The following is a 27886-nucleotide window of genomic DNA, read 5'->3' as shown; positions in this document are numbered from 1 at the left end:
GCCCTCGGGATGCCGAAGGACAGCAGGGGCGGGGCGGACCGTCACGGTGCTGCTTGGGAGCGAGTTGGGAAACGAGCGTTGTGGTTCGGATGTATTTTACATCGCGCTGACGAGTTTTACACGGTGCTAATTACGTAAGGTCGCAAAATGGCCTTTGCGAAGCTTAAACAAGGGCTGGAAGTTCTGAACTACGCGGTTCCTTCCCAATACCAGCCGGAGGCCACCAGCGCGCATGCGCACCGCCCGCCTTCCCTCACTAAAAATGGGCGCCCTGCGGCGGGGCCGCACGTGAGGCGCCAGGGGGAGCCGCTTCCGCCCGCTTTCCATCACGTGATGGAAAGTGATCCTTACGGCAGCCCGATGGGGTCAGCCCGCCCGGTGGCGGCGCCTCACCTGAAGGGTGCTTGAGGGCGCGTTACGCCGCTGAACGCTCCCCCGTCCGCCGGAGGCAGCGCAGGAGTACGGCAGCAGCGGCCCGGCCGGGGCAACAGGCGGGCCGGGCAGGGCTGAGCGCGTTACGCTGCGTCTGGGTGAGTGCGCGCTGCTGGGCCTGGAGGGAGCGCCGCCGAGCCGAGCCGTGCCGTGCCGTGCTGTGCCCCCGCCACCTCCCGGCTGCCCAAGCCGTGCCTCCCCCTCCCCGCAGGGTCCTGGATCCACGGCCGTCTCACCGCGCTGTGTTCTCCAGCGTTTCCGGTGTGTTTCTGTTAAGGAAAAAAGGTTTGGTTTCTTTTCCTTCTCTTTTTTTTTTTTTTTTTTTTTTTTTTTTTTTTTTTTTTTTTTTGCATTGAAACCTGCTAGGGGTTCAGGGGGTTCCGGGAGGCGCCGGAGCCTCAGAGGAACTGCAGGCAGCGGGGGGGAGGAACCGGGAGCGGGGCCGCGCTCAGCGTTCCGTGGCCGCGCTGTGCGGGGCGGTCGCGTCGGGCGGGATGAAGGATCGCCGGAGTTCGGCGCCTATGTGGTTCGACTGCACCTTGTCGCTTCCCGACGTTGTCTTTCTGAGCCACTTAATGCCCTTTCAGAGCCACTTAATTCTGTAAGTATAAGTTTTAAAATCCTCGTTGTGATTTTTTTTTTAGTGTCTTCTGAAATCTGCCTAATGGCTGTGACAGAAAGCAGTGGATGGTTACGTTCCTGTTGAACGGCTGGGCGTTTGTTAACGAGCCCGGTTTGAAGTTCTGCTGCCGAAATGTCACTGTTTGTGGTTTTGCTGTTCTCTTGTGGGGAGAAAAAAAATAAATAGGTTAAAAACTGAAATCGACTTGACAGAAAAAAAAAGTCAGTGTTGATAAGCAGGTAAGAGTAAGAAGATATTGAGGTGCTGTATGTATTCCTCAGCAATTACCACGTACAGCTGGACCCACCCTGCACTATTTAGTTTCTAGTTTATATTTTATATAGAACAGCTGTTCTGATTTGTCATTTTTTTGCGTGTGCTTTATCATACAGCTGGGAAGCAGCAGTTGTGCTGATTTACACGCAAATCAATGCCAAACTTCAGGGAAGCTGTGGTGTATAATAAACAGTGCTGCAGCGTAGTGATACCTGATGACAAACATCATAGCTGTCCTGGTACTTCAGAATAAGGAAGCAAACAAGCTGTGGGACATCTGTAGTCTGGTCTTGTGAGAGGTGGCTGTTCTGTGTGCTGCCTCCAATAGACTCCAATAGTAATGGGGACTTTAAGGTCTTCTTAAAATTGGTTCTTTGATATTGACATCGTGATTATCTTAATGCTGTTGATCTGGAAGTGCCTTACTGATCATAGGCCCTGTTTGGGAAGAAAATGTACCTTTTGGAAAGTGGAAATACTGGAAGTCTCTACCTGTCACTGGCTGATCCAGCCAACATTTCATGAGAGAGACAAATGTAGTTTGCAAGTCCGAAGGACAGGGCCAAAAAAAAAAAAGAAAAAAACTGTAAGAATCCTGAAGTGACAGAGCTGCTTATGCACCTCTTGAGCTCCTTTAGACAGCATATGCATATTTTGAAGTGTTTAGCAAAGTGGGCTGCTCCAATTCCTTTCATTTGATTTGATTATTCAAGGCCAGATTGGATGGGGCCCTGGGCAGCCTGGTCTAGTGTTAAATGGGGAGGTTGGTGGCCCTGCATGTGGCAGGGGGTTGGAGATTCACGATCCTTGAGGTCCCTTCCAACCTGGGCCATTCTGTGTGATTAAATCTGTGTGTGATTTCAGGCACTTCCTTTAAGGATAGATATTCAAGTTTAAATAGAATGAAGACCTTCTCCTTGATGCCCAGTTCTGCAACGTGGTGAAATGAGTGAGGCTTTGAGATGAATAAATGTATTTCATTTGATCTGCAGTGACTGTAAGTCTTGAAAGTAACATCAAAGATCCCAGGACAGATTGCTAAGTGGATCATGTCTTGGATGAGTGTATTTAATGCAGTCTTACTTAGACCGTATCCTTCTGTGTGCTTAATTCTGCTGTCTGAAGATCGCTGTCAGTTTGAGGTTTTATTGATAGGGAAGTATTGTTTCTGTGTGATATTGTCAAGTATTAGTCTAATTACATGGCAATGAATAAAGGGGTCGTCTGGCTTCTTTGCATGAAAATAGAATGTGCAAAACAGATGGAGGTGCCATCTGACAGGATCACAGAGGCTGTTTCCTTGGGCGGGTCCTGAGAGCAGATGCTCTTTACTGAAGCACTGAGGGAAGAACCCAGGTTGTGTTTGTGCATCTGTGTGCACAGAAGAGCAGGTTATATTGGGTTGACCATGGTGGTATGCTGATGGTGGTACGCAGCTCCCAAACACGAGGTGCTGTGTGTGGGCTCGTGCTGGTTGGTTGGTGATGTGATTCGTGTTCTGTCTCACCTGGACCGAAGCATTTTGTAGTCAAGGTTCTGTGTGTTCAGCTTTCTAAGGCACAAGCAAAGCACAGATGTAGCCCTGCTGTCAAAAATAGCAAAAGAATGTCGCTGTAATTATATTGGCAAAAAATGCCCTTTTGCGGGAATAGATTGCTTCACTTGGGGAGCCACTTCAAGCAGTGCCAATAAAAGATTTCTTGCTGGAGTAAGCTGTTTCCCGTAGATGGTTTTCCCATACTGACTGTATTTGCATACTGTGCATGTGCATAGATGTATACAAATAAATATTCCTGTTAACCCTAACAGTAAAAGTAACCGATGTCTCTGTCTGAGCTGAGCTACAGCTGAGGCCCCCAGCTGTTGACTGGCTGAGGTTTCTCACAAGTGAGGCTTCTTGCAGCTCACAGTTTCCTCTGGGAGCTGCTCTGCAGCCTTATTCAAACTGTGTCTCCAGGGTTTCTTTCTTAACCCAAGCTACAGCTACTATCTCTATCAGAACTACTGATGAGGTCCCTCGGCCACTGCCCCAGTGAAAATGTTCTGTCAGCCATTTGAGTTCCCTCTCTAGCCCATAGTTTCCATCAGTGGTCCCTTTCCTGCCGCTCTACATGCACAGCTCTAGGATTTCTTCTTCTCTCAATCTTAAACCAGACAGAGGTCCCTTTAGTTGCTTTCCATGCTTCTGTACATTGCTATTACAGCTCATGGTTTCCTTTTGGCAGGATGAGCGGGGCTGCGTTCCCATCACCAGCTGCTGAGATGGCAGAAATCAATCGCCTTCAGTATGAGATGGAGTACACCGAAGGGATCAGTCAGCGCATGAGGGTCCCAGAGAAACTCAAAGTGGCTCCTCAGAACGCTGACCTTGAGAAGAGCATCCCAGAAGGATTTCCAAATGCCAGTGTAACTATGCAGGTTCCAGAGCGGATTGTAGTGGCAGGTATGTCTGCATCTCAATATGGTAAAAACAGGCCAAAATTTAAATCCCTCAAATTTCTGAAAGGACAAATATATATTTAAAGAAAAACTTATAAAATGCTTTCCAATTCTCAAACAGTTGTTGCTCATCAACTTTGGCCGAGGAAGTACCTCAAATTTTGAAAATGCTTCGTGAATAATTTGGTGTAACTTGCGAAGGAAATAGTTAACAAAAGAAACTTGCTTTCTATTGACAACTGATGTTCTTGCAGGTAATAGTGAAGACATTCCACTTTCCAGGCCTCCAGACCTCGACCTTCTTCAGTCTACTCCATTCAAACCACTGGCGTTGAAAACTCCTCCCCGTGTTATTTCTCTTAGTGATCGACCACTAGATTTTTTGGACTTAGAAAAACCTCCACAACAGACCCCTCAAAATGAAGAGGCTAGTACTTGTTTTGCTTTTTACCTGGTTGAGAATTTTTTTTCTAAAGCAAAATGAAATAAAGATTTCTCTGCTGTAGTGCAGATCTATCTGGTGCAATCTAAGTTAGGAAAATACAAAATATCTTTATAAGCACTGTAGTTCTAAATGTGACCTTTAAGTTCTATATTTAACTGACAAAATGACTGGTGGTTTTAATTTGCAGTTTTGTTATTGGAACACGTAGTGAGATGCTATAGGCATGACAGTCTGACAAATGATATAATACACAGAATTAGTGAGTTTTAACAAAAGTCTAAAAAACATACTTTAAAGAAGCATATGGCAGTGGCATGCAGGTGAATGATGTGTAATTAGCATCTTACAAACTGGAAAATACTAGTGAAGTTGTGCATCCTGTAGACTTGTTCATACTTGTGGCATTGGGTTGTATGGATTGATAACAAAAGGATGGCAGTGAGTCTGGAACTTGGTTTTACATGTACCAGCATCAGATCCTCTCATCTGGTGCCTTCCTCCTAATCACCAAGAGACCCATGGAAACATAGAATGGTTTGGGTTGGAAGGGTCTTAAAGATCATCTAGTTCCAACTCCTCTGCCGTGGGCTGGTTGCCACCGGCAAATCAGGGCTCCATCTAACTTGGCTTTGAACAAGGATGGGATACCCACAGTCTCTCTGGACATCCTGTTCCTGTGCTTCACCACTCCCTGAGTAAAGTATTTCTTCCTAACATGTAACCTAAATTTCCTCTCTTAGTTTAAAGCAGTTCCCCTTTTATCACTATCAGGCCGTGTAAAAAGTCTCCATCCTGCTTATAAGCTCCCCTAAAGTACTGGAAGGCCTCAGTGAGCTTTCCCTGGAGTCTTCTCCAAGCTAAACAAACCCACTTCTCTCAACCTTTCCTCATGAAGAGGTGCTGTGGCCTTACAGTCTTCGTGGCCCTCCTCTGGACTGCTTCAACAGCTCCAGTTTGCCTTTGAGGACTGAACTAACTTAACTCTCCAGTGCTAAGTTTTTAGATCCTGGGATTTCCTGTCTTTCATCTCCCTTTTGTTCCCCTCTTGTGCAGGTTCGTTCAGTGGGAAGACTGAAGAGAGAACGTTCCATGAGTGAAAATGCTACTCGACAGAATGGCCAGCTGGCCAGAAATGATTCCATGTGAGTAAAGCAAGAGGGTACAGGGACACAACTACAGCTTTACTACATATCTCTTTTGTTCTTTATATCCTCATCCTGTTTTTTTGTTTTGTTTTACTAAGTAATGTTTTTGTGTGCTGTAGCAAGTATATAATTTTGAACACTAGAAAGCTAGCATTTTTCTTAATTTCTATGCTTCTGGTACAGTGAGGGTTTTCTTGGAGTTTAGAGGTGGGAGTGTTTGTGGGCACATGGTTGTTTCATGAGTTATTGTGAATTGCTGCATTAGGAGATTTTTCAGTTTCTGAAGTGGTGTAATTTTTTTTTCCCCTGAATTTTCAGGTTATTTCAAAGAAATTGAGTTATTTGTGTGCATTAAAATGTTCCCAGTTATTGCTGTTGGTATCACATAATGGTTTGAATTAATAGACAAAGAAATATGGTTATTTCTCATGAGTATGAGAGTAAGTCGTTTTTCATTGGTGTCTGTATACTTTGTGGATTGGGATCTGTGAGCATGTATCATCATCTCCTGAGACAAAAATGGCAAGTAGATTTAGAACTGGAAAGTTCATTTACTGATACCATCAGAGGTAGCAGTTCTTATGGTACTTTCTAAAGACATGCATGTCTATGTGTTCTGATTAGATACAGTAGTCATTTGATTGCTCTCAGTATATTTTGAGTGATGGCATTCTTCCACCTGGCAATAATTTTACTTTTATTGCAGTGTAGCACTTAATCTTCCTGTATATGTATGTATTGTTCAAAACAATTCCTAATATAGCTACCCTAAGAAATGCTGCTTTAATGAAAGAATCTGAGATGTGAGACCTAAGAATGGGATTCATTCTGTGTTGGACAAATGAAGACTCAGTAGTGCGATATTGCTAAACCACCTTAAATTTAGTTTAGGAAATAAGCACATGACCTACTTAGGGTTGTACTTATTTTTAGTGTTTAAAAAAAAAAGAAAGTAAACTGTCCTAGGAATGCCTGCTCTCTTGTATTTACAGGAGTACCAAGAGGTACTCTATATTCTAGGTTTCTATCTACCTATGAGTCAATTTGTCTAAAACTGCTGAAATGTATTCAGATGCCTATTTCAGGAATTACAGATTTCCTTCTCTTCCTCCAGATCTTCATGGAAATACTGTTGCTTAACTTCCTTTTCTTAATCAGGCTTTTTATACAAGCTCATAGATCTCACATATCTAGATCTACTGAACTTTAAGTTCACTGAGCTGACGAACTCGAATTCACATCCTTAAGCTGCTGATCAGCTCAGTCTCCAGATGTTTTAGCAGCCTAGTAAGTGTCCAAGTTCCCTTTGACATTGGTCACCCAGTTAAAATATGTCGGACTGGATATGCTGGAACTTTGCCACAGGAATGACCTTCAAATGCCTGTTTGATAGTTTGCATACAGTGCATGCAGGAATGGATGGTCTTCATGTGGTGGAAGTTGCTTGTGAAGAAATTTAGCACTGTGATGTTACTTTTTCAGTCCTTGTTGGAGGAAAAGCAGATGGTGAATGAATTCTTGCAATTTCTTGAAATCACTTTATCCATGCTCCCAACATTTGTTTGCGCTCCCTAAAGTCATGGGCTGCATCTGCCTAGCCAGCAACCTAGAAAACTAGCAAGAGCAGCTCTGCCTGGATGCGTCTCATCCCTGTGAGACTTCTCATGTCTGAATTTCTTCAATCCAGAAATCTTAAATTTGCAAAACTCATCTCTGTGCTTTACTATTCTACTGTATGTAGAATTACTGGTTTAAAACTGTCTAAATGTTATTTGCCAACGTAATTGCTTAATCTATTAGCAGTCCTTCAAAGAGGCTTGGCAGTGCAATACAAACCTGATATCCTCTAAATTTAAGAGGGACGTGATGAGTGAACTAAGTCACTGCTAATTTGTATGACTCCATTTATTGTCTGCAAGAGCCAGGAAATTGTGACACATCTGGAGATGAGTTTTCCTGTCTTGATGCTTGTGCTAGCACCTGCATAATGTTAAATCCAGGTTATTTTACTAGGCTTTTCCAGTCTTCTGGAAGAATTATGTAAACTTACACAAGGTTCTGGATCAGTCTGTTTTGTTTCTATGAAGAGTAACATCTAAGTGATACTAAGCCTGTTGTATCTGTGCTCTCTACTGATAATGCAGAAGAACCTGAATTTCTTCAGCATTCCACATTTGCTGGCCTGCAGAAAATGCACTTTTTTTTCTTATGACAGAAGTTATGCTGGGCCTAGCATATAGATCATCTGTTCTGATACCACTGAGATTCCTAGAAATGCTTCTTTTTCTGTCATCATTGCTGCTTTTGACGCAGTGTGGTCAAAAAAAAAAAGCACTTTCAAAATGCTGTGGCATTCATAGCAATTCTGAGTCTGTCATTTCTGCCTCGTTTAGCTTGTATCAATCTGCAGGTGGAGAATGCAACTACAGACCTGGCTAATGCTCAGGAGAATGTTCTATCAATACATATTATGAAAATACTCTGTTCAAGGTGAAATTCTGCATTTGTGTGAGCCGTGCCTTTTGCACCCAGAACAAAAGGCTTGGTATCTCTTGACTCTTTTCCTTATCATTTAGGCCTATGGGATATACACTGCAAACAGCAAAAGAAAAAAGTTAGCTTTGTGGAAATAGAAGTGGTGATTCTATGAACAATACTAATAAGATAGCATTCTGTTTTCACTGTGGTAGCCACTTAGAGACACTGCTGATGTGGATGTGTTCTGATGTTGAATGAGATAGGCAATGCAAGCAAATAAGCCTGTTTGATGTTAATTATGCTACCTCAGATGGTACTGATTATCACATAGCCTGTAGGTTGCTATTTCTTTTAGAGATTCCAGGTAAACGTGATTAATTTCTTCTAAACTTCATTCCCTTTGTTACTGATAATAAACCGTTTAAATAGAGACATTATACTAAAAATGCATTCTCTGCACTACAGAAAACTTAAGTGTACACCTGTTATGTCTCATGTAACTTCAACTTTAATTTCTTTACCTCCTAGAAATAATACTTTTTCACTACTGTACAAATACACAAGGAACTAGCTGCTCTTGAAGTTCTTGTCTCCAGTGGTGTTGGCTGATAGTATTATCTTTGCTCTAATTATTGCAATGGTACAATGCTGCTTCATCAAAACTGGCTTGACTTTTAAATTGATTTCATGTTTAGGTAGTTCTGCAATAAAAAGTACTGCAACAAAGATCAGCACCTTCTTCCCATGGGTTTTTCTGGAGTCTAGTTCACATCTTCGTAGGAAACACAAGTCCCATCTTTTACACCCATTTCAAATTACATCAAATATTTCATTCTTATAAAAGTTTTTTTCTTTTGTCTATTTTCCTGATAGAAGAGATAGCACTGAGTAGACTGTCCTTATTGAAAAAGCACATTGGATACTGCTGTGTAAAAACTTTATCTGCTTACGAGAGAGTATAATACTCAAGTTTTAATCTGCAACAGTATTGTCTTCAGACAAAATACTCGCATGTACTGTGCAAAATTCCCTTTCCTGACCTACAAAAGTGACAAAATCAAATGTTCTGGAATAGATTGAGGCAAAGGAATTGGCTGTGCTCTTTACCACTATGTTCTCTGTATGATATAGATAAGGTTTTTTTCCTCTTGTTCTTTGAGTCTTTTTTTTTTTTTCCCACTCTCTCTTGTCATCCATTTGCATGCATTTCCAACAGTTTGTTGGGAGTTTGGCTTTGTTTAAGAAAGTAATTCTCAAATGCTCAAAAACAACAAAAAAAAAAAGAGACTAATAAGTGGGCATCTCCTTGTACAATAACCTTCTACCTATTTAGCAATATTAACTGCTCTTTAAATGGCATTTTTATAAAGGATGCTTACTTAAGAGATTACAATTATTATTCAAGGTGGCACAGATCAGATACTGTCCCAAGAAATAAAATGCCACGGTTCCAGTCACCTCTTTCGACTAAGGATTGCACGTAAGCCAACATGTTACCTGGTATATGAAAATCAGGAGTGTGTTTAAGTATGTAGCTCTCTGCAATACTAACTTTCACACTAAGTATCTGTAACTTAGAATATAAAATTGAAACGGCCTTTGCTACACTGAATATGTGGTTTCTATTTCTGTTGCATGCTTTCCCAAGCTTTCCCAAATCACCGGTGTGAGAAACGCAGGGAGAAATAAGTGGTGGAGAAGGAAAGGCAGAGCTTCAACTAACAATTGATTTTATTAAAAAAAAGAAAAAAGAGAGAAAAGAAAAGCTTTAGTCTTGCAGTCTTGTTCTTTGACTGTGATTACCTGGAGAAATGAAGCTATTTCTCGTCCATTGCTAGTCGGTGTTGAATGCAAAGGTTCCACTGTGAATCATGAGTCAACAAGCCACTGAGATTGGATCAAAATGGGTAGATTTTGGTTTCTTTTTTTTCCTTCTGCTCCTGCCTTTCCCTTTGAGCTCTCTAAGGAGATGCACTTTCCTATTTCATAGCTTGAGAAATCCTGTTCTTCATGCAGGTTATGGGGTAAAAGGTTGTGGTATGCACGTCTTTAATGATAGTGCAGTCTGTGGCTGAATCTAAACTAACTTCTAATTTAAATCTATTTACCCTTATTTGATATTCCTAGAGCTAAGAGAAACAAAGTCTGTATTTCTCACACCTTTTTAGAAGGCTTTGGGGACACTGCTGGGAAGGTAGACTGCTACTGAACTCCTTCATAGTAATTTCTATAATTCACTGTTCTGAAATTTACTAGTGTTTTTAACCAGAAAGTGCTGAAACAGTGACTGTCTGGGACTGAATGTGAAAACTGTTCTGAAATTTTACATGAAATTGCATTGAAGACTAAGAACATTCCTCTACCAATTGAAAAGATAAGGGTGTAGCTACAATTTCTGATAAGTAGTCTTGTTCAATGTTAGAGAATTATTTTTGTGTCATCTTGGCTGGTTTGTGTATCAGGTGTTTACTTAACTAAATTGCTTTTCCATGGCTTCTGATCTAGTCCAGGGGGCTAGTGCATGCTTATAGATGAGTAATCCTGAAACAGGAGCACAGAGGAAGAATTCAGCTTCATTTACCCCCTGCATCCCATATTCACTAACTCTGAGATTTGAGCCCTTTATTTAATTATTCTTGCTTTCAGAAAGGAAGGAAGGTCTCTCCTAAACTGTGTACTTCAGAACAATAACAAAATTAGCAGTAGTCCTTATGGAGAAAATTTGACTAATTTAATGTCGCTGTGCAGTTTATTTCATGTCCAGGAGCAAATATATTCAAAGTAAGAAATGAGTTTTTCTCTAGTAAAAAGAACTCCTGAATGAAGCACCTCTTGAAGCTGCCCATAAACCAATGACTGTAGAGTATTTCAGTGAATTAGGAACTACCTGGTTCTGCAGTCTTTTTTTTTTTTTTCCTTTCCCTGAACTGTAGACTTTCTACATGTGAGTTTCTTGTAGGGAATTTTGTGTAGTTTTAGTTCAGTAGTTGTTTGTTTGTTTGTAGTTTTTCAGTATCTACATAATACTCTGCAAATAACATTACTAGGGTTATTTACAATAAAAGTATTTTGGACAATGTGAATTTTACAGTATTTTATGGTTTTCCATATGTTTATATACTGTCACTTCTTTAAAAGCTCTCATTCAGCCTAATATCTGAGATGATAAACAAGGAAAATTAGCTGTAGTATAACGACATATTATGACATCAAGCCTTGAGCTCTTTTTTCCTTTCCTTCAAGCTGTTAAATCCATACAGGAATAGAAAATCTCATGAATTTACTTCAGTGACAATATTTCCCTGCTTCTAGTGATTTTTCTACTGACTATTGGGATTTCCAATGCAATTGAAGAAATAAATTTGTGGCTGTGACCACTGCTATTGATGGCAAAATAGAAATCATTGTAAATATGAAAGAGAGATCAATTCTGCAACTCATAGAAAAAATATAGAAATGTTTATTTATTTATTTATTTTACTTTTGGCTACACTTATTCTGCAGCAACATGAGAAGGTATTTGCACTTTAGCTGGTAAATACTGACTAATGTCAGTCAGGCACCAGCCACTGCTGTCTTTGCATGTCTCTAGAAGCTTGGGATGGCTTTAACTGTTCTGTGGCTGAAGGGACATCTGAGTAACATGCTTTGAATCTCTTTTCAATTGAATTTCCTTTCTTACTCAGTTTTGTAGTCTTGCTGCCAGCCAGTCACAAAGCAGCTCTGTTCAAAACAGAACATTAAAGGGCTGTGACCCACCTGGAAATTATCCACGTTTCAAACCCATTTACAATTGCTCAACCATTCAGGGTTTGATTAGTTTCATAAAAATGCTAACAAATGTGGAAAGATTTGTATTCTAACTCTGGTAACTTTGCCACTTCTATTTTGCATCAACAGTTCAAGGAGTGTTGAAATAAGAATGTTAATCTTGGAATAGAAACTATCCCAAGATTTAAAGGGTACAGTGATGCACGCTTTCTCTTGTATGTGTTAATGTAAATGAGAAAGCTAACAAAAGTGATTTCCTCTTTAAAAAAAAAAAAAGTGCCTCACTTAAGAATCCCTGATTAAAATAAAAGAAAACCTTGGTGTTTGAAGGGCAATGTGGATAATGTCAGGTTAAACTTGAGGAAAAATGACTTAATCAAGTGCAGTTTATCGAAATTCGCTTCTGTCTGGTAGAGGTAAGGTTTGTATAATGCTTTCAACCAAAATGCTCATCCTTGCATCTCAATCCTCTGTATTTTTTTTGTAAGGGCTTTTTTTTTTTTTTTTTTTTTTTTTAATCATGGCCAAAAACTCAGATCATGTAACTTATCCCTGGGATATGAATTCTGTGCTGAAAGGCTAGCAATAGCCTTTAAACATTGTTCATGTGCAAATCAAAATGCTATCTTGATCTTTAGTCACAACATGAAGAAAAAATTGTTGAAGAGTCTGTGAGGTTCTCCTTGCTGAGAAAACTTGTGCTTTTAAAAATACTTTCTCATTGGTGTCAATGAGGACTTGTCTGCTGATTTTGCCAGGCACAGAATTGGCTGGGCAAGGCCTTTCTGAAACTATGCAGTATAACCCTTCAGAATTGCATATGTGAACATAGCTCACAATTCCTTACACCTGGAATTTGGGGATGCCACCTTCATAATGCTGAGAGAAGGGTAAACTGAAAGCGAGCAATAAACATTTTGGAATGGGTGCTATCTGAAAAGTTTGTTGGTTTTTTTTTTTTTTTTAATTAAAAATCTGACTATAGTATTTCTTTCTTCGTTTATTGTGCTTATATGAACAGTGTGACACCATCAGTGCAACAGGCTCGTGTCTGTCCTCCCAATATGTTGCCTGAAGACGGAACTAATCTTTACTCTGCTCGTGGCATTTTATCGTTTATCCAGTCTTCCACACGTAGGGCTTACCAGCAGGTCTTGGATGTGCTGGATGAAAATCGCAGGTGATTGGTTGTCACTGATTCTGCCAGCTTCTGCTGCTTTCATTTTCTTTCTCCTTTTAGTGGAGTGTGGTTTATGTTTACAAAATAATGAGATGAAATTATTTGCTTTTGCTTTCCTTTGCGTTCACTATTCATAAGCAATTTAATTGTCCAAAATTCACATTTCAGAATGCTTCTGTTTATTGAAATACAGCATTAAGATTTCCTTCCAAACAAAAATCGTAAGAGCTAATCTGCGACTGGGAGGGATTTAATTTTTCCAAGTTGTCAGGTTTTTTCTTCAATTAATGCCTGATCTCAAACCTGCAAATTTATTAACCTTATCTACTACTTTTATTTTGGTGAGTAATGGTGCAAATCAATAAGATTGGGTTGATGTTGCCATAAATCAAATGTACAGCAACTGGATATGTTTCTGTGCAAACGTACAGAAACTGGATATGTTTCTGTGCAAGGCATTGGTTGCAGATGCTGCTTTTGATAATATATTGAGACTTTAGGCTCTCTCAGTTTGTATAATGCATACTTATCTCTGGTTGATATGTGACTGATGGTGACCACTTCACTGGATGTTGTGAGGGGAGGAGGGGGAAGAAAAACCAATATATACAGAGTTTCTCCTTCAATTTATAATTTTTTTGTTTCTATGAGTAAGCTGATACTTTGAGAGCTGATGAGCCCAAAGAAGCCTTGTTGTGATCAGCGTAGTTCCATTCTTTTCAAGTGGAGTTTTGCCCACTTGCTGTGTCCCAGTGCTGTTTTGATTTGACACTTCTGAGCACGACTAGAATGACACGTTTATCGCTGCAGAAGCATCTATAAAGACTAAAAATGATGAAATTTTCTTAGCAAAAGCAATTTTAATTTCAATACTGTGTTTGTCACAGAGGTTCAGATAAGAATTGCTGCATTTTGTAGTTCTTGCAAAGAGTTTGAATTAGAGAAGCAAACTGCCATGGGTGCTGGGATGAACTGGTCGTTCCTTCTGCAGTCCTTAAGCAGGGCTGTACTCAGAAGTTCTTTCAAATTCCTTATCTGCCTCTGGTTTTGCTGTAGTACCAGTAGCACTCCTAATATTTTATAAAGTGAAGTGATTTGCTTTCTAGTTGTTTTGGTAAGGAAGTATGACCGTCAAGCCAATCTTATTGAAAATGCCTGTTTTCACAGTTGTACCTCCTGTAGCTCGCCACGTTTACTGACAGGACTGTACATCAATGCCTGTATTAATATTACCAAATCACACAGAACTCCAGTCTTGCTGATCTTTATGCCTTTAACCTGGAACTTGGGGGAAAAAAAAATAAAAATAAAAATAAAAATCAAGCAAAACACAGTTGGGTGCTAAACCCAGTCTTAATCCCATGAAATTCCAAATTGTAGAGGTTAAAATGTCAATGCGTGTCCATTGGGCAATAGTTGTTTGTTTTATTTTTGTTCTTTCGATCTTGTATCAAAAGATTAGATGGAGTAACAGGCTGTGGTGTTGTTTTGCTTTCCTAACAAAATTAAAGCTCCCAGACAAAGAGGAATTCTTCTGTCTGAGAGTAACAGTACTGTATATTGTGCCAGAAGTCCTTGTTAAAATATGGGCTGAAATTCTGGCCCTTTCCTCAGTCTGCAGAGAAGCAAAAAAGATTTACCCTGCCTTCCATTTGGCAGGTTCTTGCCCACATTTCCTTGGATTTTGCATGTATACATATTAATAAGCACACTTAACTTCAGTCATCAAAATAATTCTAGGGTTCTAAATGCTTCTAAATCTGCATTACTCTTCCTGGTTTGGGTTCATTTTTTGAGGCACTCTTAGTAGCCTTCTGAAAAGAAACAGGAAATTGGTGTTACTCGCCTGCCAAGCAGCCTTACCCCCAGAATGAATTTATCAGTTAAGGTAAAAGTGTATTCCTAGTGGTTGGTTGTTTAGATACCCACTGTCATTCTACAGCCAGCGTAGGAATGTGAAATTTGGATGATTCACTTGCATGGTTGTAAAATATTGTTCATTTTAAACTGTTTCAAACTGCTGTCTGTTCTTTTGCTCTGTGTAATGTGTTCTATCTGAAAGCCTTAACTGTTTTAAATTTTATGCTAATTATGAGATCTTTTAAAATGAACAAGGTCTGACTTGTGCTATTTACTGGAAATATTTTTCCTTATTTCGTGGCTTGCTTTTCTTTTTACAAAATATTTGCAAAATTACCTTGCAATTCACTGAAACTGCTGATGGTAGGTGCTGATTACACTGCTGCAGCTAATGAATTGTGCCTGGTTTGGTTGGCATTGCTCGCATGATAGATTCTTCAGATGGCCAACGATATAATGATTACTGTTTACACTGTCTGTTTACTCTTGCACTTCCTTCAGCTTGGACAAGGACAATAGGTCAGTTTTGCTTTCCAGTTCTAACCTTTTTTCAACTTCTATGAGACCAAAAACTAGTCTTTTAAAGGCTCATATGCTGCAGGCAACCAAAAAAGCTGCATTTAAGGATATTTTAGTAATATTTTAAATAAAGTGCAGGGAAAAAAAAATCAATTAATTTTTACAATATTTGTACTTTATCTAAGCTATTCTTTACCTCTTGAACCAAGGACTTAACTATTTGGAAAGAAAAAGTATAGAAATTCATTGCTGTCTCCTTTTTATTAGATAAGTACTTTCTAAAAAGCCACCATCCTCACTAAGTGCCAAACCTCACCCACGTATTAATTTCCTGAAGTGTTGTAAGATCACATTTTATTTTGAAGAAGCTGATGACAATCTTCATGATAGAAATAATATGGTGCAAGTTAAGACTGTACCAGTCCTTACACAAGAGTTTAGATGAGGGTAATTCAGTTCAGAAGCAAATGAAACAGAGCTGCAGATGTGAAGAAGCCTTGCTTTGTTGAAGTAATCGCTTGTAGTGCTGAGGTGAGCAAGGAGAGCAGTTGTGCCTACTCACTGATGCTTCAGTGCACAAATCCTTTCTGTACTTCAGAGCTTCTATACTTCAGCTGAACTTCTTACCCAGTTCACCTCCAGATCACGTCCATAAAGTCCTAGTGCACATTCTTACAGCTGTTTGAGATTTCCAGATAAGTTTCAAAGTACGGTGAGAAGTCAACATAGCTGCTGCCCCTACTGAACAACGAATTGCTGGCCTGAGTCACGTGTGTGTGCACACAGGTGATATAAGCTGGACCTAGATTATCCACACCTCTTGTTTTCCTCTCAGACCATTTCATTGCATCATTACTGTGGTATTTCCATTGCATGCTCTGCTCCAAGCAGGGGAAGATAGACCTGGTTCATTTGGTCATTGCATTATTACCTGTTTTACCACTGTTATTAAAATCCATTACTGTGCATTCCCGTTGTGTTTTAGGCTGCCATTGTATTTGCAGTGAAATATTTAAGTGCTGAGCATACCTAAATTATGGCTGCTTCTGATTGTGTTTTAATACTTAGGTTGGAACTGCCAGAAGCAGCCAGAAGACCAAAAGTTTTAGGTTTTGTTGGGTTTGTTTTGTTTTGTTTTACTATACTACTTGCTGGAAGATTGTCATGCCTTTACAACTAGAGGAGAGTTGAGCTATTGCACACTGTATTTACCTGAAAATTTACTGCTGAGTTTGAGGGCGAGGTGATTTCACTGATTTAGATGTCACTGTTACCTAAATTATTTTTTGTTGCTGTTGTTGCTGATTTCCTGAAATTGAGCAAGTAAAAAGGGTGGGAGAGGCAGGGAAATACTGTGGTGATCCTCCTGGGCCCACCAATAAAGAAAGAAAAACATGAACTGCAGAGAAAAGGAGGAAGACAACAAAGCCACCACGCTAGAGTGAGATTAAAGGTGTGTCTTCAGTGTAGCTCAGGTTCCCGGTTTGGATGGCACCTGCAGGACTGTAGTTCTGTTGTTTGCTGTAGTCTTCAGTTGCTTCCAGACCCAAGGCTTTTTTTTTTTTTTTTTTGTAAGGATGGTACAGGTTACGTAGCACTCATTAGTTCTGCAGCATCTGTAAAACCTTAAGTTTACCACAAACTGCCACAGAGAACTAGAGTTCAGAGAGCATTTGAGAACTGTTGGTCTCATGACACAACATCAAGCTGCTGTTGGCGTATTTGTTTATTACAGTCGACTTTTGTTCACAGAGGAATTCTGTAACCTGTTCTGTAACTGCTTTATGCTGAATTCCTTGTGTTTTCTCCAAGCATTTAGTTATAGCATCTGTCCAGCAAGACTGGAGACTAACGGAATTATTTCTCCCGTTAAGAAATAGGAAAACCATTTTTGAGAACTTGAGGAAGAATATTATTTTATTATTGGTGCTGGGATTGGGAACTTCTGTTTTGTAAGGTGCATCATGCTGGCTTTCGCTTGTCTGCCTCTCATTTTTCACTTCCAGGACTTCATTTTTAGTTTTATGATATAATAGCAAAGTGCTCCAATTGCAGAAGATCTGTTTTAGAGTAGGACCTAATCCCAGTGCTGTGTACTGGGAAGCTGTTTGCTAAGGCTTCCTAGACCCTCAATCTTTTCAATTCAGTCACAGCGATTGTGATGTTTTTGCACAGCACTTGGTCATTTTGGGGCCAGGCCACAGTGCTCACCCAGCTGCCTCAGCACCAGACCTGTGACTCCCAACTGTCACAGCTGTAAGGATCTTCAACCCTGCATTCTCTTTCCCTATTGCTAACTTCAGAGGCTGGTATATATGTGGGTTGAGTGCACAGTACAAATACCTACTGCTGGCATTGGGAAAATAGAAGAAATTGTTCAACTGCTTGAAATCAGTTTGTTACACAGCACAGGTGTGCAACTGCCTCATTAGCAGAGGCACTGAAATCCATAGTGTCACTGTCATCAGAACACACAGCTGATGTCTTCTGAAAACTGGGGCGTGCCAACTTCTTCCTGACAGAGTGGTGCTTGTATTGTTTAAACAACTTAGAAAGCTGTAACCTTTTCTTGCCCTCTGCCTAGAAATAAAAGGAAACAAACTTGAAAGAGCAGTAATAACAGGGATGCTCTTACCATCTACTTGAAGCTTTTAGTCACTTCTTCCTGCCTCTCCTTTATATCTGTACATGGTCCTTAGGTCTGTAGCCCTTGTTGTCTGAGTTATATTTAGCTTAGGTGAAGAAAGACAAGCCAGAAATCCTTCTTTCCTTAGAGGACAGAGTGTTTAAAAGGCTTTTATAAAGTTGGAAGGTGACTGATCTGAGGAGAGGCTGAGGGCTCTTGGTTTATCTAGTTTTGGAGAAAAGGAGTCCAAGAGGCAACCTCATGGCTTACCACAACTTCCTGAGGGGAGGCAGAGAGGGAGGTGTCGAGCTCCTGGGAACTGAGGACAGGATGCGTGGGATGGCACAGAGCTGCACCAGGGGAGGTTCAGACTGGACATTAGGAAAATTGCTTTTACCACGAGGGTGGTCAAACAAGGGAACAGGCTTTGCTATGGAGGTGGTTAGTGCCTCGTGCCTGTCAGTCTTCAAGAGGCTTTTGGACAGTGCCCTCAATGGTATGCTTTTTTGGTTAGCTGTGAAGCAGGCAGGCAGTTGGACCAGATGATGTTTGCAGGTTCCTTCCAACTGACATATTCTGTTCTGCATAAGTATAGATATTTATTTTCCTGAGGTTTTGTTTTTTGGAGAGCCTTTTTAAAAAATATGAGGAATCCCATAGTATTGTAAGGTTGGTAACTCCTCCCAAATCTATATTCCAACCATTCATCTTCCACAAATGAAGCTTTTTCATTTTAAAAAAAAAAACCTACACAGCTGTAAACACTTGGTGTTAATTAAATTCAGTAAAATAAATAGGCATTGTATAGAAATATATAAGTGGAAATATTTTGATGTTCCTTTGTTCTGTGTGTTTTACCTCTTATCTCTGTCATTTCCTGTTTCTGTCTCCTGTTTTCTGTCTACACAAAACTGCTATAGGCCAGTGTTACGTGGTGGGTCAGCTGCTACCACTTCCTCTAACCCTCATCATGACAACACCAGGTAAAGATTTTGTTGTTACTGTCAGTTGCAATCCACTAATTTAATGGATCACAGTGCTCTTCCATCTCCCCTCCTTACCTCTTAAGGCATTTCAGGCCCTTATTCCTCACCATCAAACTTACTCGTATAGTAGATAGAACAGTGCTGCAGAAGTTGTGCGGCCAGGAGAGGATTTTAAATTACATTAGCAATGTGCTTTGAGTACCTCCTGTTTAATAGTGGTTGAATTTCGTATTGTTATTGCTAGAAAAGTTGGCCTTGCATCATGTTGTTTTTTTCAGGTGATTTCAGTAACATGCCTATGAGTGTTAGTGGTAGCAGGATGTGTTTTTACAGCCATTATGTTGGCAGACTGACATCACTTCGGTGGAACTGGATGTAATCTTAAAATGTGAGGTCGTGATCAGGATTAAGGAAATTCCCGTTTCACACTATGCTTTTCTGTTTTCATCAAAGTGAAGATACCAACTATGTGAAAATGTGTGTATTGAAATAACTTATCCTGGAGTTAGAATAAAGCTTTATGTGAGTCATTACATCAAGAAAATTGAGGTGTTTTGATGATAACCCTCTTTCTGAAGCATGCAGAATTCACCAAGCAGTGATGGCACCTGACTCTTTGTTTACAGCGTTCTCTGTCCTTTATCTAAAATATTAAGGTTCTTTTGACTGAGATCATTAATCTCAGTAGGTGGAATATCTGAATAGATACTGAGCATAAGATACCCAGTTCATTCCAAATCTTCATTTGGTTAGTTCAGATCTATTGCACATCTCTTGCAACTCTGGCATTTTAGCTCAGGCAATTTTCAGCATTCTCTAAGCAGTGGAATAACTAGAAATAGTATTGAGAGACCAAGTGATGCTAAGAAATCTGTGTGGAGAAATTCCAGAAATATTTGAATGTGGAAAACAGTGGACTCAGATTTAGCCAATCACCCACTTAATACATCTTCATGCTTGATTCAGTCATCGTCCTATTGAAAGTACGTAACTCAGTAAAAGCCAAAAGGTCTGAGAATTCTCCTGCCTATCACCACCAAAAATACATCTACTAGAATGCTTATAAAATGCAATACTTGTTAAACTTTGTACAGATGAAGCAGCTAATTGATCTCTCTAACCTGATAGGTACGGTCTTTCCAACATGGATACCACACTTGAAGGAACACCGGACGACATGACTGTTGTAGATGCTGCTTCCTTAAGAAGGCAGGTATGTAATGTGTAACAGTTGATAATATTAAGATAAAGTTGTAGTGGTAAAAGAAGAGAGCAGGCTGTCTGTTGTAATATAGCGGTATGGCTGCAAAGGAAGCTATGTAGATGATGTGGTGAGATATGCTGTCTGTATCCCTGCTAGACTGCCTGCACAAATCAGTATTGTTCTGGAGGTCTGGGGAGTCCAACTCCATTTCTGCTCCTGCTTAGCAGGGACAGCAAGGTCTGATCACTAGCCACTAAAGATGGAAAGTTACATTATCAAGTGTTTAAAATCCATCAAGCACAATACTGATTTTGGATGCTTATTCAAGCTTCTTGAAAGTCTGGCAACTTTATTTAAACTATTAAAAGTGTGTGTTTATTTTTAGATAATCAAACTTAATCGGCGTCTCCAGCTTCTGGAAGAAGAAAATAAAGAGCGTGCTAAAAGGGAGATGATCATGTATTCAATTACTGTAGCTTTCTGGCTACTCAACAGCTGGCTTTGGTTTCGGCGCTAGACACAGCTCGGAAAGATTTAGTCGATCAAAATACCATCAAAATTTGCAAAACTCTGTTTCTGAATTGTATGCTGTTTTATAATTCATACACTGGAAACTTCCACCACAGAAAAAAAAGCCTATAGAATTGCAGTGTTAAAGGGACACCTTGTTGTTCAGTTATGCTGTATTTAATAGATTTGCATTGTGAATACTTGCAGTATCCTCCTTTGCATGCTTCAATGTAAATACGGATCAGCTGATTTTGAAATGAAGCTTGCTTTGTGCAATGTAAGGAGAGTGTCTGACAGGAATAATCACTGGATTTTTTTGTTGTGATTGGGAGAGAACAAATCAAATTGGGTTTGGGGAAAAAATATCAACACAAAGTAATGAAATCTAGGTTTTATTGATCTGTTGTTAGATGCAAGTGAACATCATTGCACTAGTTCTCCTTCAGTCTAACTTGTATCAGAGGTGTGCCATATTCAAGGAATGTGTCCTGTTTCATGAGTATGTTCCTAGTTTAAGGCTGTGTTCAGGTCAGATAATAAAAGGTCTTTGCTAACATGCAGACTGTCCAGAGGTGTGTAATATCTTTTGTTTCTTTTTATTTTAGCTTTAATTTTGCAGATGTTTTTTCTATAAAATACGTTTTTAAGCGAGTCAATCTGAGTGATCAAAAGATGGAGTACAAAAGACCACTGTAGTGTATTTAATAAAACAAAGAAATAATATAAAAATTTGTTTAATATTATTTTAAGAAAGTTTGAGGATTTGTCTGAACTAGCAGCCTGGAAAGTAAGAGCCAGCAGCAGGTGGGCACCTGATAGCCTGCTCGAGGGATGCCTTGCCTGGCGTGCTCTGGAGTTGCTCTGGGTGTATGTGGTTGAGTACATCTGTATGGGAAGCAAGCCCAGTGTCCCCACGTCCTGCAGTAGGGTTAAACATCCCCACTTCAGCTGCGTGATCCACCTTGTGCTGCTGTCCTTGCCAGACTGCTCTGTGGGAGCTCTGAGCCACGCACAGTGCTGCTGGAGCTCCTCAGCCTCCCTCTGTGTTGGTGGCTTCCAGGCTTTGTACAGCTGCACCTTCCACTTGGATGTGTGGCAGCCACAGCCCCTTCCTCAACTGTACAGGAATCTTCCTAACAGTGTCAGTGTGTGGGAGAAAGTGCAGTGACAGCAGAACTGTGCTTCAGAGGTGACTTTTTGTAGAACAGCTGGGACCACTGTGCAGGACAACTTCTGGGCTCCATGTCTGGGACACGGACTGCTGAGAGATGATGATACACAACAGCTGCAGAAATGAGGCCTCCTCCAGCTTTACCCTTGACTTGCCCTGCCCAGCAGAAGCACTGCCTACTGGCCAGAAGAATCGCCCAGCTCCTGTGCAGCCATGCTATTCTGTTTGGGAGTAGAACTGGGATGGGGCACGCTGGGACATAAAGTGACTGAGGAGCCCCCCTTGGTGTTCTCCAACGCCATGAGTGGGACATTTGCCTGGAAGACTGGAAAGATGGTAAATACATATGAAAATTCTCATTGTAGCTGCACAGCAACTGATCTTGCTGATGACTGACTGCTATTTGCACAGTATTTATCTGTGAAAATTACCAGTTGGCTGCCTAGGATAGAGGTAGATTGGATGGCTGAAGCAGCCAGTGAGATTTCCAACATCTGGCAGCTAGGACAGGTTGCTCTGTGCAAGAAGACCTGGGTGCTTCACTGTGTGCCTCATGGACTGCATGCTGCTCTCATCCGTTCCACGTGCCAGCAGGAGCTCTGCAGGCTGCGCTGCCTGGCATCACACGGCTTCTGCGCTGTCTTTGTGTGTCAGGTTGCTGTGCCTGCTTTTCTGAGTGTTTTTTTTTCCTGAGTTCGGCTGCTTCATGTGTCACTTTTTTGCATTTTTTGCCATATGGGCCCTGGCTGGGGGCTGCCTGCAGCCTGTGCTGTGTGTGCTGCACGTGCCTTGTCCTGAGTGAGGGCCGGCACGGAGCGCGTCCTGCTGCGGAGCTGCGGAGCGTCGGCGTGAAGCGGAGGATTCTGTGTGAACTCTCATTAACAGGGGCTGTGCCTGCTGCATTTACAGAGTTGTTCTGGAACACAAGAAACAATAAAAGTTTCTTTTACGGGAACAAAAAGGCTCTTTGTCTTCCAGATGAAACCCAAACAACAGCTCGGGGTTCGCTCTTTAAAACGTCTCTGTTTATAAACAGAGAAGCCCGCCACGGGTCGCTCACGAAGCCCTTCCCTCGCTGCGGCGGACGGACGGATGGACGAAGCCCTTCCTCCTCCGCTTCCGGAGCGCGCCGTTCTGCGCCGACTCGGAGCGTTTCCGCCCGGGGGACGCGTGAGCGCACGGACCTTCCGCCCCGCCACCGCCGCTATGGCAGCCGGGCTGCTGTTGCTGCGGGTCTCCCGGCGGCTGCTGGCCGCGGCCGGGACGGGGCGGCTCGTTCCGGGCTCCGCGCCGCGCCGCGAGAAGAAGCGGTGGCTCCGCGCCTACCTGGAGCAGCAGCGGCTGCAGGCGGCCCCGCGGCGGCGGTGAGAGCACGAGGGGAGGGTGGCGGGCGGAGGACGCTCGCGTTTGCGGAGCCGCCTCGTTCTGACCGCGTTTCCTTCCTCGCCCGCAGCTCGGAGCAGCCCGGCTGGGATTACCACGCGGAGATCCAGGCGTTCGGCCACCGCCTGCAGGAAAACTTCTCGTTAGATCTCCTCAAAACCGCCTTCGTGAATTCCTGTTACATTAAAAGCGAGGAGGCGAAGCGCCGTGACCTCGGCGTAGACCAAGACGCCGTCGCCCTCAACCTCCGAGACAACGCGGAGCTTTCCGCCCGAGGGATGTCCTTTTCGCACTCCTACCTGACAAGCAGCTTCCAGGCCGCCTACCCCCACCTGCCCGCCCCAGGGGTGGCGGCGCTTGTCGCCTTCCTGACCGGGCGGCAGCTCGTGTCCCACGTGGCGCGCAACCTGGCGCTGCCCGACCTGGCGCTCTGCGCGCAATTCCCCGCGCCGCCGGCCGTGCTGCACGCCACATTCTTCGCGGTGGTGGGAGCGCTGCTGGGTAGCAGCGGGCCTGAGAGAGCCGGGCTGTTCGTCAGGGTGCGCCGGCCTTTGTGGTTTCTTTTTTGCCGATAGCAATAAGTGGTCGTGTCGGGGGAGGGGGGGCGAAGTTAAAGGAAGAAAGGCAAAAAGTTCTGCACCTCAGTGACCAAAGATCCAGAGAAGTTGTTTGGTTCTTTCTCTGAAACAAAAAGGCTCAGGAGTGCAATGGCCTTTCTCCCATTTCACTTATTGCTAATGTTGGAATGGAGAAGTTAACTGCTAAAATCTCATTTCTGACACAAGGTGGGGGTCTGTGTAAGAGCCAGCAGCAGTTGCCAGACAAGACAGTGGCCACAATAGGTGTAAATTGCATGGCACTGCATGGTGCCTTCAGCTTCTGGCAGGACCCTGCGGACATCCAGTCTGCTGCTTTGGTTTCCCTTCTGAGTGCTCACCTTACGCTCAGAGCTGCCTGGCAGCACTGTGAAGCCCTCAGGCGGGTGCCTCTCCTTCAGGTGGGAGCAGTTTGGCTCGGTGTGCACACTGAGCAGCTCAGCCTGCAGAGCTCAGCAGCGCCTCCTGGTCCTGCTTAGCCGTGCCATGGCACAGAGGCGGTTTGATCGTTCATTCCAGATACCTGCTGTCAGATGCATTAGTGACTCGTATTGGATTTTTATTCACAGGCACTCGGAGCTAGAGCTGTTGTTTCCCTTCCCATTGATTTTAACTTCTAACTATTTTTCTATTTAGGATTTTTTAATTCCCCAACTGATTGGAAAAGACCTGTTTGAGATCTGGGAAGTCGTAAATCCTATGGGCTTGCTGGTGGAAGAGTTGGCCAAGAGAAATATCTCTGCTCCAGAACCAAGAATTACCAGGCAGCTGGGGGTCAACACAGTTCTGCCACTGTACTTCATTGGGCTGTACTGGTTAGTATGGTATTAATTTAAATGGATTCAAGCTGGGGAAGAGGGGAGGACAGAAGATGGTCCTTTTGTTTCTTTTCCTGTGATCCTTGGTCAAGTTATTACATAAAAAAAAAAACATGCAGTGACTTCTGTGTAAAATCAACCACTTAAGCATTGTCAGGAGTAGAGCACAAAGACAGTCTTGGACTAAAGAGCTTTGAAGTCTGAGTCAGACACCCTTCCTCAGAAGGGAAACCAGAGCCAGGATGTTCTGGTTGCTGTAGCATAGGGACTTTGCCAGTCACAGAACTGATGAGGTCTGGAAGGACTGCAGCTGTATGCAGAGCTTAGAGATGGTGAGGAGACATCAAGGGAGGTGGATTCCTTTTGAGGAATTTTTAAAATGCTTTCTTACTGGAGAAAAAGAACAGATTGGTTAAGCTGACCAAAGTAAAGGATTTGCATGTTTTTAACAGGGCTAACAGAAACTGAACAATCAGTGATGTGTTAGGAGTCTCAGTGAACAGAGTAGTGTTCTTCCAGGAAGAGCTTGTCTTTCTGATTTGAGTTTCTATTGCTGAATATCCAGTAGCTCACCTTTGCAAGAAAAAACAGCAGAAATGTCTGCACTGTTGCCTGTATATAGAAATTACCCTCAATATTGACAGACTGGGGGAAAGCACATTTAGCAGTACTGATCCATGATGTACAACCGTGCTCAGGATTCTGACGAAAATGTTTTGTTTGCTTTTTTCCCAGTGATAAGAAGATAATAGCTGAAGGGCCTGGGGAAACACTACTTGCTGCAGAGGAAGAAGCTGCCCGCGTGGCGCTGCGGAAGCTGTATGGGTATACTGAGAACAGGAGACCGTGGGATTACTCAAAACCCAAAGAGGGATGGACAGCTGAAAAGGCCATCAGCAGTAACTAGATAATAAAAGCTATGTCCAGTTTCTCTCAAGAATGAATGGCTTCCATGCCGAACATAGACACCTTTAGGAGAGCAAAGTTCAGTTTGATTTTCTGATCTGAAGTTCTTGGAATTTTCAAATTAAATATGGTTATAAAATAAATGAAGTCTTTTGTATAGTGTTTAATGTCCAGGCATTTTCCTAATCAGTGAAAGTTCTTTTTTCTTCCTGAATTTATGTATTTTGGCTGAGAAGTTTTTCCATAAATCACCAGAGATGGTTCTTAATGATGCTTAATAGCGTGTGTCAAAATCCATAGAAAAAAGTTTCTTGAGTGCTTCCTTGGGGCTGGTTTTGAGGGTATTGTTAATAAGATGAGTAGAATTTAATATGCAGCGTTGGTCTGTGAGTTGCATCTGGATCCATTTGTCCTTGACCTGATGAAAACAGAATGTGATGTCAATGGTATTGACGCTGGTGGTGATCCAATTCAAGAGGAAAGTAAATGGCAGTTAGAGATTTTACTGCTTGGATGCAGCTTTTTTGTTGTTTTTTTTCTTGCTGTACACATTGGTTTCTATTATTGGAATACTCTCTGCAAGGCAGTATTCTTATTGTTAAAATCTGTAAAGAGGAAAACAAGGATTATGAGGACTTGTGCTGAAAGAAATGAGAACACTGCTGGTTGATCTGTTTTTCTTTTATGCTCCAGGACCTTCATTTTTCTCCACTCATTCATTTGTCTGAAGCTGTCATGTGACTGAGGTATTGGATTCATGAAATCTGTGTACGTTTTATCTGTAGCTGTCTTAAAGGCTTTCAATTACTCGAGTTATGCTTGGGTACCTCTGTAATGTACCTGTTAAATAGGAACTCTGTATATCAGGATGGCACATGGAGAGGCAGCCACACAATCCTTGTGTATCTTGGAGTTGTTTCCTCCAAACTTCAGTGAGATTATATTGCAAATTGGGACTGAGCCCTCAAAGGAGAAAGGGAAGATGCTGAATGCAGGACAGTAGTGAAAGGAAGAAGTGTTTCTACCTTACCCCATTGTAAGCACTGGTTTTATTTTGCATTTATGTGAAGGATGTGTTGCAGTGAATGGCCCCAGCCTGAGACTGTGGCTGCTGAGCAGGTCTGTGGCGCAGTGCAGGTGGTGTTTCCTACTGCACTGGGAGTGAGAATGAGATCTTGCTTTGTTCTACTTGACTGAAACAGATTAATGAGTATTTTCAAGAGAGAAAACTAAAAACAAACTAAAAACACCCAACTGATTGCTATTAATGCACGTCTCATGTTTGTTATGACATGTATAAAACACTTCTGTGGCTAGACAGCAACAAAACTTTTTGGCTGGATGTTGGCATAGTAAACCAAATGGGTGAAAGCTTGAATATAAAAGGAGAGCAGAAACATCCATCAAACATGAAAAATGCATAAAATTACTTTTGTTAAGTTAAAAATTCCATCAAGGTAATCTATTGTCACTTACATAAGCATAGCCAATAAGGTCACTATATTTCAGGGGAATAATAGCTGACTCTGAAATAACTTCTGCTATTTTTAGTTTTCAGATTAGGTATTTCTTTTACCTTTACCTATTTTAAAAGGACAATTCTGATTTTTATTTATTTATTTATTGCACATTCTAATTTCTAAGTTAGATCTACCTACTGTTTGAAATAGCTGTATTTTAAGAGAGAGAAAAAGAGCAGTGTGTTGGCAGTTTACTGTAAAAGAAAATTCAAGATCTGCTTACTGTGGTCTCACAGTTTGGAATATGAGAATAAATCCTAGGAGAAGTGGATTACTGATTAGTATGCTGGAAGGAAACTGCTTAATGTAAGGGAAATCAATGTATTGTGTAGTATACGTACGGAATGGTCTATGCTCAAAGGGAAAAATACTTTGGGGACATGGAAAAAGGATTTTTTTGTTCTTTTAATAAAGGGGTGAGTGGAAAATAAGGAGTTTTGTAGGTAAAGGTGCCCTATTTTCGAGGTTCTCATGGTCAGAAATGCATTTGTGGTATCTTTGCTTTACTTTCTAACACCTCAGCATGCATTGCAAACTCAGTGATGTTAAACAATTGGTTAGATTTACAGAATTAAGTATCTTCAAAACTAAGCAGGGAAACCTGCAGCTTTTCTTCTGCTAGAGGCTGTGGTATTACCTGGTGGTTTTCTGGTCTGCTTTGTAAGTACTTTGTAAGCTGCTTGCATTGGTTCTGCCCCGGGTATTGAGTACAAGTGCATTTACATGGCCCAGTGATTGTTCCTTCCTCACAGAAGGCAGCATATATCAAGCAGCACATCAGTAACTGACTGATGGAAAAGAATCAGTTCATTCTTGCAACCCACTGAACAACTCATTTTACAGATAGCTGTTGGGATTATATTCATAAACAGCAGTGGAAAAGGGTATGTTCTCTGGCATTCATGGAATTTTGTAATAGGCTGACATGATCTCAAATGTCAGCCAGCCTCCATTACATCTTCCTGTGTGCTACATTCAATCTGACGCAGATATTTGTTC

General features: G+C 41.7%; 2 protein-coding genes across 17 annotated transcripts; both read left to right on the top strand.

Annotated features, from left to right (window-relative positions):
• The first annotated feature begins 277 nt into the window (after nucleotides 1-277).
• On the top strand, nucleotides 278-21053 carry MFF (mitochondrial fission factor). Of its 16 annotated transcripts, none has more exons than XM_048954514.1 (12): nucleotides 279-530; nucleotides 644-693; nucleotides 1077-1293; nucleotides 3556-3773; nucleotides 4024-4196; nucleotides 5268-5356; nucleotides 9243-9317; nucleotides 12630-12788; nucleotides 15150-15167; nucleotides 18714-18776; nucleotides 19908-19992; nucleotides 20369-21053. In XM_048954514.1, the coding sequence occupies exons 4-12, from the start codon at nucleotides 3557-3559 to the stop codon at nucleotides 20498-20500; spliced, it is 1011 nt and encodes a 336-aa protein (XP_048810471.1). In that variant the 5' UTR covers nucleotides 279-530; nucleotides 644-693; nucleotides 1077-1293; nucleotide 3556; the 3' UTR covers nucleotides 20501-21053. The 16 variants fall into 16 exon arrangements, with proteins under 16 accessions (XP_048810472.1, XP_048810473.1, XP_048810470.1 ...); XM_048954512.1 differs by having other exon boundaries at nucleotides 644-717; XM_048954515.1 differs by lacking the exon at nucleotides 1077-1293 and having other exon boundaries at nucleotides 278-530; nucleotides 644-717.
• A 1688-nt stretch (nucleotides 21054-22741) lies between these two features.
• Nucleotides 22742-25872, top strand: MRPL44 (mitochondrial ribosomal protein L44). The gene is made up of 4 exons (XM_048954523.1): nucleotides 22742-23028; nucleotides 23118-23586; nucleotides 24280-24458; nucleotides 25197-25872. The coding sequence occupies exons 1-4, from the start codon at nucleotides 22757-22759 to the stop codon at nucleotides 25366-25368; spliced, it is 1092 nt and encodes a 363-aa protein (XP_048810480.1). The 5' UTR covers nucleotides 22742-22756; the 3' UTR covers nucleotides 25369-25872.
• The last annotated feature ends 2014 nt before the right edge of the window (nucleotides 25873-27886 follow it).

This window comes from Lagopus muta, chromosome 9 (genome assembly GCF_023343835.1).
Source record: "Lagopus muta isolate bLagMut1 chromosome 9, bLagMut1 primary, whole genome shotgun sequence".
In the NCBI taxonomy this organism is placed as follows: domain Eukaryota; kingdom Metazoa; phylum Chordata; class Aves; order Galliformes; family Phasianidae; genus Lagopus; species Lagopus muta.
The sequence above is the reverse complement of the archived record's forward strand: the minus strand, read 5'-3'. Positions and strand labels throughout refer to the sequence as shown.

What these genes read in the sequence shown, in the direction of transcription:
- MFF (XM_048954506.1), top strand. Translation starts at nt 927, where the DNA reads ATGAAGGATCGCCGGAGTTCGGCGCCTATGTGGTTCGACTGCACCTTG. An exon ending in AGACCCCTCAAAATGAAGAG is followed by an intron (nt 4,197 to 5,267) that starts GCTAGTACTTGT and finishes CCTCTTGTGCAG; the next exon opens with GTTCGTTCAGTGGGAAGACT. An exon ending in CTGCTTCCTTAAGAAGGCAG is followed by an intron (nt 19,993 to 20,368) that starts GTATGTAATGTG and finishes GTTTATTTTTAG; the next exon opens with ATAATCAAACTTAATCGGCG.
- MRPL44 (XM_048954523.1), top strand. Translation starts at nt 22,757, where the DNA reads ATGGACGAAGCCCTTCCTCCTCCGCTTCCGGAGCGCGCCGTTCTGCGC. An exon ending in CAGGCGGCCCCGCGGCGGCG is followed by an intron (nt 23,029 to 23,117) that starts GTGAGAGCACGA and finishes CCTCGCCCGCAG; the next exon opens with CTCGGAGCAGCCCGGCTGGG. An exon ending in GAGCCGGGCTGTTCGTCAGG is followed by an intron (nt 23,587 to 24,279) that starts GTGCGCCGGCCT and finishes TTTTCTATTTAG; the next exon opens with GATTTTTTAATTCCCCAACT.